This window comes from Dipteris shenzhenensis, chromosome 14 (assembly GCF_047967505.1).
Source record: "Dipteris shenzhenensis isolate YYH24624 ecotype China chromosome 14, Dip_SZ_1.0, whole genome shotgun sequence".
In the NCBI taxonomy this organism is placed as follows: domain Eukaryota; kingdom Viridiplantae; phylum Streptophyta; class Polypodiopsida; order Gleicheniales; family Dipteridaceae; genus Dipteris; species Dipteris shenzhenensis.
This window is the reverse complement of record NC_141609.1, coordinates 14,077,918-14,094,224: the sequence shown is the minus strand read 5'-3', so window position 1 is coordinate 14,094,224 and position 16,307 is coordinate 14,077,918. Positions and strand designations below refer to the sequence as shown.

The 16,307-nt window shown below is 41.1% G+C and overlaps 1 protein-coding gene across 2 annotated transcripts; it reads left to right on the top strand.

The window, feature by feature from the left end:
• Positions 1-12,254: 12,254 nt before the first annotated feature.
• On the top strand, positions 12,255-14,417 carry LOC147894224 (uncharacterized). Of its 2 annotated transcripts, none has more exons than XR_015542053.1 (6): positions 12,255-12,626; positions 12,814-13,040; positions 13,134-13,295; positions 13,441-13,476; positions 13,670-13,804; positions 13,908-14,417. XR_015542053.1 is itself a non-coding variant. In XM_087384334.1 (6 exons), exons 1-6 carry the CDS (start codon positions 12,385-12,387, stop codon positions 13,998-14,000), a joined length of 957 nt encoding a protein of 318 aa, XP_087240460.1. In that variant the 5' UTR covers positions 12,255-12,384; the 3' UTR covers positions 14,001-14,415. The 2 variants fall into 2 exon arrangements, 1 of the variants encoding a protein (XP_087240460.1); XM_087384334.1 differs by having other exon boundaries at positions 13,379-13,476; positions 13,908-14,415.
• The last annotated feature ends 1,890 nt before the right edge of the window (positions 14,418-16,307 follow it).

The window sequence follows — 16,307 nt, the reverse complement described above, 5'->3', positions numbered from 1 at the left end:
AATTGAATTGGAAGCCAACATCACACTAAGTGCTTTTTGGATAGTCAGCTCCATTTACGAGGCGAAACTGAATTTACCACAAAAGATCCACTCAGTCTTCACTGCAAATATAGGTAAATGTTATGAAAATATCCCTTTAGATGGGAAACATGGGTTGAAGAAACTAATATTAGAAGTCATTAGTATGGCCTATGGGGATAAGAGAAAGAGATATCTGAACCTAAACTCGAATAGGAAAAAGGCATCATGGAGTGATAGACGAAGTAAAACTATGATGTCTTGGTCAGCAGAGCAGGAGTGTATAATGATCAATATGTGGCTCTTGGAAAACATGCACTTGAGATTAGCAGAGCAAATATATAACTAAATCTCAAGCATACCCACGGGATTTTCCTGCTCACCCTTATGGTGTAATCTTTATCTACATTGGTTTCTTCATTAGGAGATTGTGGAAGAACAAATATTGGGAAAGGTTATCCCAATTCAAACACCCATTTAGATATATGGATGAAATATTGTTTATCAATGTGGATTCCCTGAAAGAGTTTTTCAAAATACAAAAGAATGATGGGACAGACCCACTATGGATTTACCCCCTCCAATTCTTGGAGATAAAAGACACTACTGTGGATGTACAAAATTGGAGAGGATGGCATTGCCAGAGGAGTAAGAGCCAATTTTTTGAGCATGTCCATTACTATTGTCAATGAAGGCAATGGGATAGTAGTGATGAACAAATATGATAAAAATGAGTCCCTGGACTACTCGATATGTAAGTTCATCTGGGTTGATAGTAATCGACCCCTATCATTGTCCGAGAAAGTAATCCTCTCCCAAGTTATGCCCATACTTTATATAGAGAAAGAGGATTTCAATGCCTTTGGACAGATTAAGAAATTGATCAGGAACTTTGAAAGAAATAAGTTTAATATGGATAAAAGTAGAAGACTTGTGAGCAGATTTCTACAGCAAGAGTTCCCGGGATGCAACTTCGACCTTTGAAAATTGAGGAAGTGGATAGGTAAATACTCTTCCACAAGCCACAAACTTGTCAGTACAATAGTCAAATTCTATACGAATTGATGCATAGAGAGGGATAAACTCTATATATTCTTCATGGGCAATAGTCTGATCCAATCCATAGTGATGGGTGGCGGTCTACTGCCCTCACTAGGATTGTGTGTTGGAATTGTGGGAATGCAGAAGGTGGGTCTCTCACACACGCACACACACACACACACACACACACACACACACACACACACACACACACACACACACACACACACACACACATGCACCCTCACATTAGGGGGAGATTTTAAGTAACGCCTCAATTTGTAGGGGGGCGTATCTCAATGTAATGCATTATTAAAATGACAATGATGGGATATATAATATCACATGCTCCATTCTATATGGAGGGAAACATCTTGATGGGGAGAAAAACAAGCAGTCATAGTAGGTATATTTATGGATATATAGGGACATAAGAAAATGGAATATCCTTCCATTGATGAAGATGGAATTGAACATTTATGATATGGGGATTATGATCCCCACTAGATAACTAGGAAGATATTCCTGGATCATCTAATACAAAGAAGCATTGATCATAGTTAATGCAATAGGATAAGGGATATATTAATTGCTAGCAAGGGAATTGGTCGTAAGCATATGCAGATTTTAATATATATTACAGGGAGCAATATATATAAGGGATTGTGCCATGACTAAACATGCGGAATTTACCATGTATAATTCATATTGGTATTATAGGAGAAGGATGTACATATAGGTAGCTAAAAAAGAATAATTGTCGGAATGGGAACACTTGAGAGATGGAGGACTTGTTACGACAAAATCGCTTACGAATTCTAGATAAAACCACGGCTCTCAGACCTAGTAGATGAACAGGGGGAGAGGCGGGAGCTCTGGTGGGCCCTATACATGGGGAAGTCACTGAGTGTTCTTGAGGGACACAGGGAAGCACTCGGATCCTCCATAAGGGAACTGCATACTCTAGTTCTGGTGTATGCTAAGAAAAACGGCGACGTGCATGATCATTGGTGAATCTGAGAAGCGACGTAGGATATTTTTTATCAATCAAACATGGTATTTGGTATATGAGGCTTAGTTACATAGGATGATCCAAGAACTACCAAGGACTGCAGTTGAGGTAGGAGACTTCTGTGTTGACAAGGTTTCCTTCGAATACCATATTGCAATGTATCACAATATTGGCGAGCCTCGAGCTACTATGGCAGAATATAAAGTGACCTTAAAAAGTCTACAAGAATATGCATGCAGAGATGTAGTGTTAGAAGGTAATACTCGATTGTGGTGAGTAAGAAGCCACTAATTTTAGATATTATTAATGTACCACGAGTTACAGTGAGATACCTTAGGAAGACTCCTGAAAAGGAATTGATTCGAATGAGGAGTTACAGATACTTGGGTGTACGAGAGATTATTCCGCAGACTGCTATCACCATGATAATTATCATGACTCTTACCACTTTACGAATCACAGTCTTGATGAAACTGGGATCGTTATATAATAAGACTAGTCTGGTAGAATGAGTCTTCTTACTAGAAATATGTAAAGGACAGAATCATTCTTGTATATAATCTTTATTGCCCGGAATTTTTACAACCATGTACTACATTTTTTAGTGCCATTTACTGATAGAATATATGAAACTTACTGGAGGTTTTTATTGTCATTTTTAGCTCCATGTTTTATTATCATTTACAGAATGTTCATGACCATTTACTGAAAGGTCTTTATTGTCATTTATTGAGGAATCCTATTGACCTATCTGAATTATTTTGGAAATACAAGTGCCATAATAAGATAAAATGCAAATCAAGTTGGGTGACAAGGATAACAACCGTGTGCTGGCATGGAGGCCTACAGTCCCACATTAAAAGTTCATTGTTCTAACTTGCCCTTTGCGTGGATGGATGCAGGCGAGTAGGCACACTTCTCAATGAGGTTTGCTGATTACGTTTGTTGAAGATGACACTGGCACACTTTATACTATTGGCAGAATGGATAGATACATATGTTCATCCTATGTTAATAGCTGATATTTTGGTTATAACTTTTGGCTAATTTTGGGAATAGGCTGTCCTTTGTATGGGTAACTTTAAACTTGAAATTTTGAGTCAACTCAGTGACCTGTAGCTACTGCTGTGATTCTATAATTTTTTGGGCAAGACAGTAGTTGGTACCTTACAACCTTCCATTAGATTTGGTGGTATAGGATTTTTGGAATGAAAAAGGATCGATAATGAAGAAACTAAGACACCTTGTGCTCCCCTTTTGTAATTATACTTAGTTGCTAGTGTTATGGAATCTTTACTTTTAGCAATGCCAATTTATTGATATATAATATTCTCTGATCTAGTTATATGGAGAACTATAGGACCTGAGATTTAAGGAGAATTGAGAAATTCCAAGATAAAAGGGGAGTGTGATTCTTGCATTTAGAGAGAATAGAGTTGAAGTTGGTCAATGAAATAAGGAAACGAATGAGTAAAAGACATTAAGGTTAAACGATAGCAATGTTGCTAGTAAGATCTTTCCAAGCGAAAGTAGACAACCACCTAGCCAAAATAGATCACAAGTCTTCATATAAATAATGACCACAAAAGAGAAACACCATCATCACGAGCTTGTGAAGCAAACACAGCTTATTAGAAGCATTCGGCTCATTTCGGATATAAGCCTCATCTAGCTAGCATGCATTGTGCTCGCTTCCAATGTAGCACAAAGGCACGCGGTGTCCTGACATTGTAGTGGGCCAAATGGCTACGGGCTAGTCAAGCTAGAAAACTTATGTGTTATGCTACTAGCTCAACATAGCGAGCAACTCATTAATCTACAGATATCTCCGCTTCTGTCGTCCAGCTTATAATAAACAAAACAAAGTGGAAAGGGTAAGTAGGAGTAATCGAAGGGAGCGAGCTATAAAGGCATGCTCCATAAAGCAAGGTAAGTAGGAGTAACTGAAGGGAGCAAGCTGTAAAGGCATGTTCCATAAAGCAATCGCAAGACTCTGTTAAGAAAGTACATGAGAAGGGAGCACAATATATAGTCCCATATGCTAATGTGATCATCCTGGCATAAATGCAAACAAAGGTACGACAAGCATAGATCAGAGGCCCATGTACACAAATTCTTGATCGGCTCTGAGGTGCAACAATCGCTGCTGCTAGACACACCGAGTTCACGAAACTCATATAAGCTATGAGACACACAAAGTAAGCAAATAGATAGTAATGAAAAAATTTCAATGTATTATGAGACACCAGAGCCATCGAGGCACTCTGTGGTTGCCGTGACTCCACCTGCACGATGCTCTAATCTAGCCACTAAACCAATGAACATCTCAAGCATTTATTTAAGTCTAGATCATGGAACATACCAACCAAATCGAAGGTCTCTAAGCTTGGATGTGTGCATGATGAGACATCCATCAGCATTATGATAGGCTCGTCAAGGAGGAGCTGATAGTATAAAGGCCTAAAAGCCTGAAATATCACAAGATATCCCTAAGGCATATGCATGTCGAATGCTGATGTAGGGACTTATCTTAAGTCTTGGATCCAACCACCAATTTGCATCAAGTATGGACTGTATACAATAGCCATAAGTGCATGATGGAACACTGAGTCTCCCTAGGTTGCGCTATGGTTGAACCTGATGATGTCTACTACATTGAGGCAGGACTACACTGATGCATAAATATCCTCAAGCTGAGGAATGATCTGTTGATCGAAAGAGGTGGTGATCACTAGATCCAAGGGTGGTGCAATGTGGCATGACTGAGCCGATGCTAGAATGTCTTGAAGATTGATATGGTGGTCTGAACTACTCGTGGAACCTATGTCCAACGTATGCTCTATGTTAGAGGTGAAAGCATCAATGATGGATGCTCAAATGGAATCACCTAAAGAGCTGAATGCACTATGGCATATATCTCCACATGCAGCTGGAGATGTGAGTGGCCCATACTGAGGGCTTACCTACTAAAAAACTACATGATCATAGCTGAACTCTTGTTGTGTATCTGTATCATCTATGGCAAAAGATGGACTCGGATCCATGCACGAATGATGGCTATACATCACTAGAATCAGACTGTTTGATGTAGATGGTATTGCCTCATGTTGAGGGCTTACTTTCAAGTGTCCCTCATGCTGAGGACTTACTGTCGAATGTGCCTGGTGCTGAGCGCTTATTAGGGAATGTGCATGATCAGAATGTGAAGGCTGATCTATGCTAACATTTGAAACATCTGTGTCCGATCTCTTAAGACCAATGATTGAGTCAACATCATATATCAGTACATACCTGTGGTGATGAATGGTCGAAGAAGGTTCTCTTTCCACTCAAGGATCTCGTCCGGAGTCATGACTAGTGTATCATCAATTGTGTAATGAGAATAACTCCATGTTAGAGGTGGCCTGGTGCTCTATGCAAGAGGCTTACTCGTGTACTGGCGAGAGTGTCTACCCACGAGAACACTATGCCACCAAGGGGCCTACGCTAAACAGTCAAACTATGAGCCAAGTCATGTGATGGAGGAACAACCGTGTGCTAAGGATCAAGTCTGTAGCATAATGGTGACAACTGTGTGTTGGGATAGCCAAGAGGCTATACAAGGCTGATGGATATGTATACAGGACCAATGCCAAAAAATAGTCAATGAAAATGATTGTACATGGGTGGCATGTGTGCATGCAAGAAGAATGCAACAATCCTGAATTCGAGGAAGATCACTGCCAAGTGTCATAGATGTACAAAATTGCCAAATGCCAATGGAACTGAATTGGTATCAGATGTATGAATGTGAATCACCGATGATAGATCCGATGGGACTAACGCCAGTGGGAACTAATCTGGTAATGTGGCAATGGCTTACTTGGATTGGTGGAGTTGAATCTTCCCTATGGCTATGCTAATCTACAGCTAGACTACACATCAAAGAGTCAAATGTAACAAAAGAATTTTATCTTAATTCATTTTATGTGCTAGATACGCTGCAATGAATTAGGAGGTGGCTCAAATGATGAGGATTCAATGATTTTGACCTATATAAAAGTCATGGTTGATTTGAGGTGCTCAACGCATAGAGCACAATCGAGCAATTATTTTTTCTTTTTGAATCACCTCCAAATTCCACCTAGATCAACAGTTATGGTTGATAGGCCAAACTTTGACCATAAGAGGGATGGTCAAATTGATGAGGTGTCTTGTGATGAGGTGGTAGGCTGAGTTCACATGCAGCTTACAAAGCTATGCCAGTGTGCCACTGTGCTCAAGTGGCACATAGTGACTGTGCACTGCCACATCTCATGATGACATAGCAGATGATGATGACATGTGCTCATTGATGTGGAACTCCTGATGATGACATGTGCTTACTGATGTGGGATGGCATGTGCTCACACTGATGTGGCACTACCACATGGTCAAATGACATGGTACCTGTGGATAAGGCTATCATGTGGTACCAACCCTCCTAACTCATGGTTAAGTAAACCAGACCATGGTTAAATCATGATTAAATCTGACCATTGACTAAACCTTGGGTCAAAATTGAAGTAACCATGGTAAGACCTTATCTTCCAAATGGCCATCAACCAGGTGGCCTAAGGTCTGAACCCTTAGGTCTGTAGAGATGTGAGAATGGCAAACACCTAGAAGCACGCCGAAGATGAGCGATGGAGATGGCTGCTGCACGGGTTTGCTGATTGTTATGTTTCATCAAAATTGGGGGGGTAGTTTGTAGTCATCTGTTGTAGATGAAGGGCTGCTCGTTTGATGGCATTATGGCATTGAACCATTTGGAGATTTGGCTGAGATAGTTGTTGGAGGTTTTGCATGTCGTTGGAGAGGCATCCACATTATAGTCAGGTTGGCCTTGCACTAGCGCATTTAAAGATAGAATTGGAGGCCCGTTGCATTGTAGGAGGTTGCATGTAGTTATTTTGGCTATGAGACGTGGTGGCAAAGAAGTCAAGTTGCAAAGTTCAAGGTCGCCTGCATTGAAGTCGTGTTGCAAGTGTGTTTGGTCATTGTGATGGTCGTAGTCGGCTTGCCTTAGTTGATATTGTTGCATGCTAGCGCTGCTTTCGGATCCATTGTTTGCTTAGAGTAGACATCAGTGGTTGGAGAGATGTGGAAGAGGCCAGCTCATTCACGGTTGCTGCTATGAGTTTGAGTCGCTCTTGCCTTCTATGAGTCAGAGTCATCAACTTAGGAGTTTGAGTTTGTTGTGAGGAGCTTAGAGAGGGGTGACCTATTTAGGTAAGAACAAAACGTACTGCAACAGGGCATGGACTCCTTGTGGAAGGCCAAAAAGCACCTGAGAGGTGTAGAAGATGAAGCTCGGGTTGAGAAGTAGGCCGCTCCTTCCTGAAAAAGATGGGCGACCTCTTGTAGAAGCTCTTGAAGATGAGAAATTGAAGCAACACCTCTTGGGAAGATGGGTGATGTGGGGAAGGTAGTTGATTGGTGGAGGAGCTATGATGCGCTGCTTTGGCCATTGAAGGCTTCTATGGGGGTTGACTTGTTGTGGGAGATAGCCTCCCTGATTGTAGAGGCCACGCTCACTGATGGAAAGAAGCATGATGGTTGTAGTTCCTTGAGGATGCCGCTTGTGGTCATTAAAGAGTGCTAGAGTTCGAGTGTCCTGTGAAGCTTAGAGTTGATTATTTGTTACACCTTTGCTGGTTCTAGGTCTGCAGAGTTCGTTGGGGCCGATTTCTAGGACCCATTGCCCATGTACCAGTCTCATAGCCACCAAGAAGATATGCAGGTAGCTAGCCTACAAGAAGGCCTGAGGAATGAAGAAGAGCGCCAAGAAGAATTAGTGGATAGAGAGTCTCTCTTAGCATTAGCCAATATTGCCATTTCTCTTCTCCTACATTGTGCAAGGCTCAAGAGTGGTTCTTAGAGGAAAACAGAGAGACAAAGCTCCTCACAAAGAGCCTATAGAATAGAAGCATGAACTTTAGAGAAATTTGAACTCTAACTTCAAAGAGAACACATGGGACTTCATATTACCATAACTTGAGCTCCAAATATCAGATCTAGGGGTTCTGAAGCAAAACAGGTAGCGAAAGGAGCTCTAAATGAAGAGCTATAGCAATGAAGAAGTTGCCTTGGAAGAAGGGCGTACGCCTTAACTCACTCTCAATTAAAAACTCCCTTAATGGAAGATGCCTCACGGAAGGAGCACTTGACACTCATGAAGGGAGTGGGAGCACCATCGGCTCTGATACCATGATAGCGGAAGTGAGAGAGGGAGAGAGAGAGAGGAGTGCACATGATATTGCTACCTGTATACTACTTTGTATTGAACATGAACATGAATATAGAATCCCTTAGGGTTAGGGTTAAGGCTTTACCCCTATACCCTATCTAGATGGTGCAATTTACACCACCCTTAACATCAATCGGCTACACCCAGGTGATTGGCGCCCACTTACAATGTTATGGCTAAGGCATTGGCAATGCGGGTGAAACTCTTATTGGCTAGGTTTTTGCATTCTTAGTAGTACAGCTTCCTTCATAATCATAACATTCATGATGCCATTCTTAACATGCTTCTTACTATTGGTTTTGATATAACATGGAATACTCGATTTATGATGCTCAATCTTGATTTGGAGAATGTGCATGATCGGGTTCGATGGGATTTTGTACTCAAGGCAATGTACAAGCATGGCTTTGGTCCTGGGTTCTCCTCTATGGTCAATATGCTCTTCACGAACGCTTTTGTGATAATTTCAATTAATGGGTATCTCTATGATATTTTTCCATTACGAAGATATATTCGGCAAGGTTGTCCATTGGCACCACTATTATTTGCTAGCATGACCAAACCCCTTTTGCGAGATAGATAGACGGATATATCAGTAGGGGTTTGATTTTTGGACTACCTTTGCCTGATGCATCTATATTTGCATTGCAGTGTTTTGCTAATGATAACTCTAACGGATTACTGGCCTCTCAGGAGAATTTGGATCACTTTTCTCACTCTATATGATGAGTTCTCATTCGTCTCAGATTCAAGGATTATATTGTTAGATCAAGTGAGGTGCTTCGCTACTTGGGCTGCCCTATAGGGGTTGGGATCTCTACGAAACAACAACTTGACTGGTGTAAGCACAAAGTGTTTGCACGCTTTCACAAGTGGAGAGATAAGAATATCCATTGTTGGGGCGGTTCACAGCTCTCAAGCATATTTTGACTCCATGTATGGCTTTTTTGTCAATGGTCCTACCTTTCTCACAACACGGTTTCTCTTAGTTTGAGCGGTTGGCTACATATTTTTTATGGCAAGACCAATGGCATGCCTTTCTGTGGTAATATGTGCAGACACTGAAGCTAGAGGGTGGTTTAGGGCTTGAGGCATTCCAAGCAAAGTATCAAAACTTGTGTGTTCGTTGGGTTTTCAAAATGCATGCTAACCAACCGTGGGCTATCCTTTCTCATTCCTAGCTAGAGTAGACTGGGGTACTTGGCTTTAATGGGGGTCAGTTGCGATGGCAAGAAATTCTCTTATCTCCATTCAAAATATCAGCTCCTCAATTAGATATCTTTTAGAAATTATTGATGATTTGGGGTTCTGTGGTGTGTGATGCTGAGTGGAAGCTTAACAGTTGATGTATCGGAGATTAGTCATTAGGGCTGAATGTGTGGGTATTCGAATCGATGGCCCTATCATAACAAAGTTTCCTTGGTGCAGATCAAACCCAGGATTTCCTTAAGACTTCATCGCAAGGGCTTCATGGAGTACCATTTGGGATCCTAGAAATGCAAGGTTTCTATCGCTACCAAAAATCATGAATAAATTCCACCTCTTTCCCATGGAGTAACGATTTGTTACTTTAACCCTTGGAAGAGTTCTAGACTTCTAGCCCACTAGTTTGGTTTGCCAATGGGTGCTTGATTTACAAGGCTGGATTAATTGTGCATGGAAAGAGCTTTCTAGGCTATCATGCAAGGATTTTTCGTTGCCATACTGACGAGACTGATGTCCCATATGCCACCCAGCTAGCCTAGGCACGCTATGTACCTCATGATTCTCGGATGGTCTGAGCTTATCGTTTGAAGTGGGTCTGGTCGGATACTCCATCCACCTCTCTAAATTTCTTTCTCTAGTGCCTTATGGTTTCTAAATTGCCTTGGAAATCGGCTTTCTAAATGGAGATGCCACATTTCTCCATTCTGTCTATTTTTTTGCAAAGTTCAATATGAAACACATTTTCATCTCTTCTAGTCGCGAGTTCTAGTCTTGCCTCCTCGTCAGAGGTATTTGGCGCATCCACCTTCAACTGCGATGGAAGTCAGTTCTGCTGGGAGATAGAGTTGGAATGACGGATAGTCAGCGTGCTATGTGGCATTTAATTTGTGCATCTCTGCTATAGGGCTTATGGAAGTGCAGGAATTCGTTGGTTTTTAGGAAAGATTCCTAGAGATTTTTGAGATAAGACTCTTTGGAGGTTCTGTCTTACTTTGGTAAAAAGGATGAGTCCTTGGCTATGGCAGCACGTCTGCTAGCCTCAGTTTTATAGCTGGGCGAATCCTCGGTGACTATATTTTTTTCCAATTTTCAATCTAATTTAATTATGTTGTTCTCATGCCCAAAAAAAACAAAAACAGATTCACATGGTTTTGTAGGATACCTGAGAGGTTTGTAGTCTAGAAATCCTATGTACCCATAAGTGCTTTGAAGATTTTATCACTAATAGTCTTATGTTGGCTTCACAAGCATGATTTTTTCAATCATATCATCTTATGCTAGCTCAAGAATGCAATCACCTTTGAGCAAGTCTTTGGCATTTAAGTCCTTGGGGTTCTTCTCTCATTCTTCCTTGATGGTTGGATGAGGTGTGCTATAACTATGGAAGGAGGTACCATTATTCTTGTTGGGTCATAACATAAAAAACATTTTGGAAAAAAGCTACATAATTGTATAGAAAAAGAGTGTCTTAATCATAGAGTATCGATGGGTAAGGGATTTAAAACATAGGCCTTTAACACATGTAGATATATAGGGTTTACATATAATAACTCCCCAAAGTCATAAAAGTATTTATAAGCTATTGTCAACAATTGCTAAGTTAATATTTCAAATTTATGAAGAGAAACACACTATCGACTGTATTTTATGAGCATGTTGGTCGAACATACAATTGTGGGGTAATCGGTACTATGAATTATAACTTTGGTTGATATACTTTGTTAAGAGCAGCTTTTCAAAAAAGAATATATAAGAGTTAACCTAGGATGGTTGATCTAACATGTTAAGAGCAGCTTTTTTTTAAAGAATATGTAAGAGTTAACCTAGCATGGTTGATCTAATATCAAGCATTGCACATGGCATGATGACTTGCAATTTTCATTGCATTTAAGAAAAAGAAATAAAGAGATAAAGGCAAAGTAGTGATATTGGGGTTTGTCAAGGAAAAATGGTTAATTGAAGTAATATAAGTATTCCACAATTTATGATAAAATTTGTAATGAGTTGCTAGTTTGATAGTTGCATGGTTAGAGTGTGCATGATCATGCTCACTACAGCTTGTTTTAGATGGACGTGCATGGCAGTTTGGAGGTTCATTATCATCCTACTGTTCACTTCTATAACTAGACTAATTTGAGGCAATGGCTCGAATATACTCAAGTGCTGTAGAGTAATTGGCACCCTAAATTTTTTTTGGGACCAACTCAAGTGGGGGGGAGGTATGCTCTAGGGTTTGGCTAATAAGAAGCACTATGTAGCAAAGGGAAGAATATGGTTCACTTTGTTTTGTTTGTAGAGTTCGATTTTTGTGTAGGCACAAATATCCGCAAGAGATCTCATGGAGAACTCTTTTCCCGACCTGATATGAATATATATCCGGTGCCACCCAAGAGGAGAACCCTGTGACGAACATAGGCATGTTGGACCTGAGTTGTGCCGTGAGCTCACCAAGTTAAAACTCCATTAACTGCTGACAGGTCAGGGAGTGTGGAGAGGTGCCATACCCATAGGCATGATATGTGGAGAGGTGCCATACCCATAGGCATGATATGTGAAGGGTTTGGATAATTGATGTTGGCGGTTCGGTGTAGCCACAAGGGAAAGAATCTAAGGTTATGGTGGAAGAAATGCCACGTTGACGGTACGGTTTTGGATAATAATAATAATAATAACGATAACGAGATTCTTCTTCAATAAGTTGATAGATCTTCTACTTCAACGTCGAGTTTGCTCCTCGTCGCCATAGCCATAGCTTCCAAGCTTGCCATCGCCATCGCCATAGCCATAGCCCCCAAGTTCTGCCCACTTCTCTCTTTCCCCCTTCCCTTTCTTCGTTTGCATGGCAACATCCCTTCTTCTCCTCGACTCCCTCACCCTCAGTAGCCACACCGATCCTTCCTCATCCACTAATTACCTCTTTTGCCGGCCCGATCACCTTACCCCTCCTTCTCGACCTCCCAGTACTGCCATTAGCAGATCCGCTTACCTCGATTCCAGCCTCTTCGGTTCCCGCGACGCCAAGCTTTCCGTGGATCACGCGCACTCAGATAGCCCGCGACAGCATATTCCTCTCACTGCCAGGTCTTCCGCTGCCCCTCTGCGGTTGTCTAGCCGCTCCTAGAATGTTTTGCGAATTCGCGTATTATAGCTGGAAGCAGGCGAGCGATAGGTCGCTGATCCAGGTTAATTGAGACGATGTTAGCCTGAACGGTTTGGAAAATTCGATGTTTCTGCTGAGTTCTTTCGTCGAAATGCCTTGGTAATGTAGGTGCATCATCTTTCCTTTAGACGATCCTTTGGACCCTCTTCCTCGTCTAAGCAGAGGTCCCGGTGAAGTAGGCAGATTACGCACTGAAGCCATTGCAGCGAGACCTGCTGCTCCTTGGGACACTTACACATCTTCGGAATTCCGCGACATTGATTCTCCTACGAAGTCCTCATCTCCTGAAGGAGCAGCACTGAAAGTTGCCAATGAAGACAGCCCCACGTTTGCTGGTCGGTCTTCGTCTTTTCGCTTTAACAGCATGAATTTGTGCGATCAGTTGAATCTCCTACTGGAAGAGCTTAGTTTCCTCTCTCTTGATGCAGGCAGGGGGCAAGAGCTGGAGCTAAGGAGAGACTATAGGTCCTCACCTTCATATTTGTCTGTCTCACAATCATCCAGATCTTCTCGTCGTCAAGCGATTAGAAATGGAGCAGCTATTCAGATGGCAGCGGCTGTACCCTCTAGAACGGCGACGGATTTCAAAGGTATTGCCGCCCGAGACGCGATTTCCTTAGAAACGCATGAGATCGGAGCTCCAATGGGTCTTAATGCGCGCTAATTTGTGCAGGGGCGACGGCTGTGCACATAGCTTTTGTTGTGCTCATGCTGGGGTTAACTGCTCTTTTGCAGATGGCAGGGCTGCTCGTTCTATCCAATGCTCCCACGGTAAACTTTAACTACGATTGTGCCCATTCTGACTGAGCCATTTTAATTTTAAGAACGGCCTCTGCCGGTGTTGTGTTTTTTACACTGCATCAACCTGCTTCTTTATCTACAAAGATACGCTTGCAGCTTCTGAAACGTGTTTCACAGTCGCGACGCCATTTCATGTACCCTGTTTGTTTTGTATGGCGAGCAGACCATTTGCTCTAGTTGCGAGGGATATGGTATAGAACGTTGTGGCCTTTGTGAAGGCCGGGGGATTATCACATGGGAAGGCAAGATGAAACGGACAGACCCATGTCCGTCATGCTTTGGCTCCTGCACGAGGAAGGTAAGGAAAAACTGGGCACTCCAAGAACAGGCGTGATTCCTGCCAGCAGAACTGTTTGTAGAGCTTAATTGCTTGAACTTGTCCTTGCTGTTCTACATTCCAGTGTTCCATCTGTGGAGGCGTTCGGGTACAGAAAGGAGTGCCGCCCTTTCTGCGGCAGCTCGCTGATCAGAGATCAATGCGGAGAAGATCATGAAGACACTTCTGCTCCATGTGCATTTGATAGGGAGCGTTTCTTACGCCGTGAAATGTTCTGGTGATTAGAGATCCCTCAGAATTTGTCTCGAATTTCTGTACAAACAGAAAGAAAGAAGAGTTCCATAAGCATCCATGAGGCTTATAAACCTTCAGTTATGTAACATAGTCCGAAAAAACCTTTACGGTTTGTACTATGGTTGTACTTGGATCGGCTAATATCACAATTGGCCAAGTGGAACAAAGCTTCACACACGTTGGAATGGAAAATGTAATATAAGCTCTCTATTGTAATGTATAAAATACAAGAGAGCACAAGTGCACATAAGCACTGGATTCTTGGCTTCTCGCCTTTGTGAAACAAGAAAGCTGCAATAATTTATTTAGTAGTTACTTTATACCACCATAACATATAATTTGCTTTTGTGAGTTTAAATGTCATGCTACTACATTGCTCCTTTCTCGCCTTATGATCCTGTGTTTTATTTGTATTGTATACCAAACTGTGACATTAAAGTTTTTATTTAATCCAACTTGCAACTAAAGAGTTGTTGGGTTCTTGTGTGGTGAACCTCAGGATTGATATTGTGGGAATGACATGTTGCTTCTCAGCACTCCAAAAGCATATGTTGCTATTATTATTCATCTTGCTAGGTGCATCAATTTAATGCATGCAACAAGATGCAATTTCTTGCACTAAGAAACGTCCACTGCCTATGTAATTGGTATGTATAGGCATTTTTTAAAATTTTCTTTCTTTTCAATCTAGAAATATGTCACTTTAACAAGCTGAAGTTTCCTACTCATACCCTATAACCTCTTAGGAAATTTGCATGAAGCCTAGTAGAGGCTAGTGCAAAGTTTTAGCTACTATAAAATGGAACTTGGACCATACTGTTAAATGAAATATCCCTAAAGGGGAAAAGAAGATGAGAAAAACATATGAACATGACATGCGACATAAGGTCCATCAAGGCTTCTACTCCCTACAACTTATGTAATACTGTGTTGTGGGCTAGAAGAGGATGAAATATCATCCTTAGATCTTGCACCCTCCTTGGCTATCTCTCTTGTTGATCCTTATTCCCACTTCCTACTGAGAACATGAATCAAAAGTGTAAGATTTTCGATCGACACAAAGTAGTAAAATGAATAGCATTCTTAAAAATTTTCTTTCTTTTCAATCTAGAAAAATGTCACTTTAACAAGCTGAAGTTTCCTACTCATACCCTATAACCTCTTAGGAAATTTGCATGAAGCCTAGTAGAGGCTAGTGCAAAGTTTTAGCTACTATAAAATGGAACTTAGACCATACTGTTAAATGAAATATCCCTAAAGGGGAAAAGAAGATGAGAAAAACATATGAACATGACACGCGACATAAGGTCCATCAAGGCTTCTACTCCCTACAACTTATGTAATACTGTGTTGTGGGCTAGAAGAGGATGAAATATCATCCTTAGATCTTGCACCCTCCTTGGCTATCTCTCTTGTTGATCCTTATTCCCACTTCCTACTGAGAACATGAATCAAAAGTGTAAGATTTTCGATCGACACAAAGTAGTAAAATGAATAGATAGAACACCGATATATAACACAAATGTAAATAGTCATATCTGTATTGCAATTTGAGAAATTATTATTTGGCATATGCCAGGCTTGTACATTTTTTTAACTTTCTTCAAGCATGGGAGCATACATTCCAACTAGAAGCTTAAAACCCAATATTGTATGGAAGCAAGAAAATATGCAAAGAATAAGAACAAATTATTGCTAATACTTGGAATGCCAACTGCGAGCACGTCAATACACAAGTTTGTAAGCTGACTGATACAATATCTTTTACAGCAAAATATAGTTTTGCAAAAAAGTTTTTGGGGAAATAAAATGTTCTTCCTGGTTTTTTTTTGCCCACCTTGTTTTTGCAAATATCCCATGCTCTCTGCAAAATAGCTTTTCCAGTTAGAGCCTTGCTTGAATAGTATGTTTGTAACCAGTTTTTTTGGTTTATATCAATTTGCATTTTTTTCAAAATCCATACATGTACCCCTAACATTAGCTAGGACTATGTTCAGTCCAATACGCTTGAGTTGTCCCAATATAGCTATTGTGGTAAGGGGCACATTTGTCCACCATATATGATCAATTTGAGATCCGTAGATTGTTGTTGGGTCCTCCCTACTCGCTAAGTGCAAACGATGTTGTTCCATGAGATTTGGTAATTGCATTTGCTTTTGTGAATGTCCAAGAATGTCAATTTGAAGTCTCCTAAAACGAAAGTCAGGTAACCCGAGCGTTAGTGTGGAGG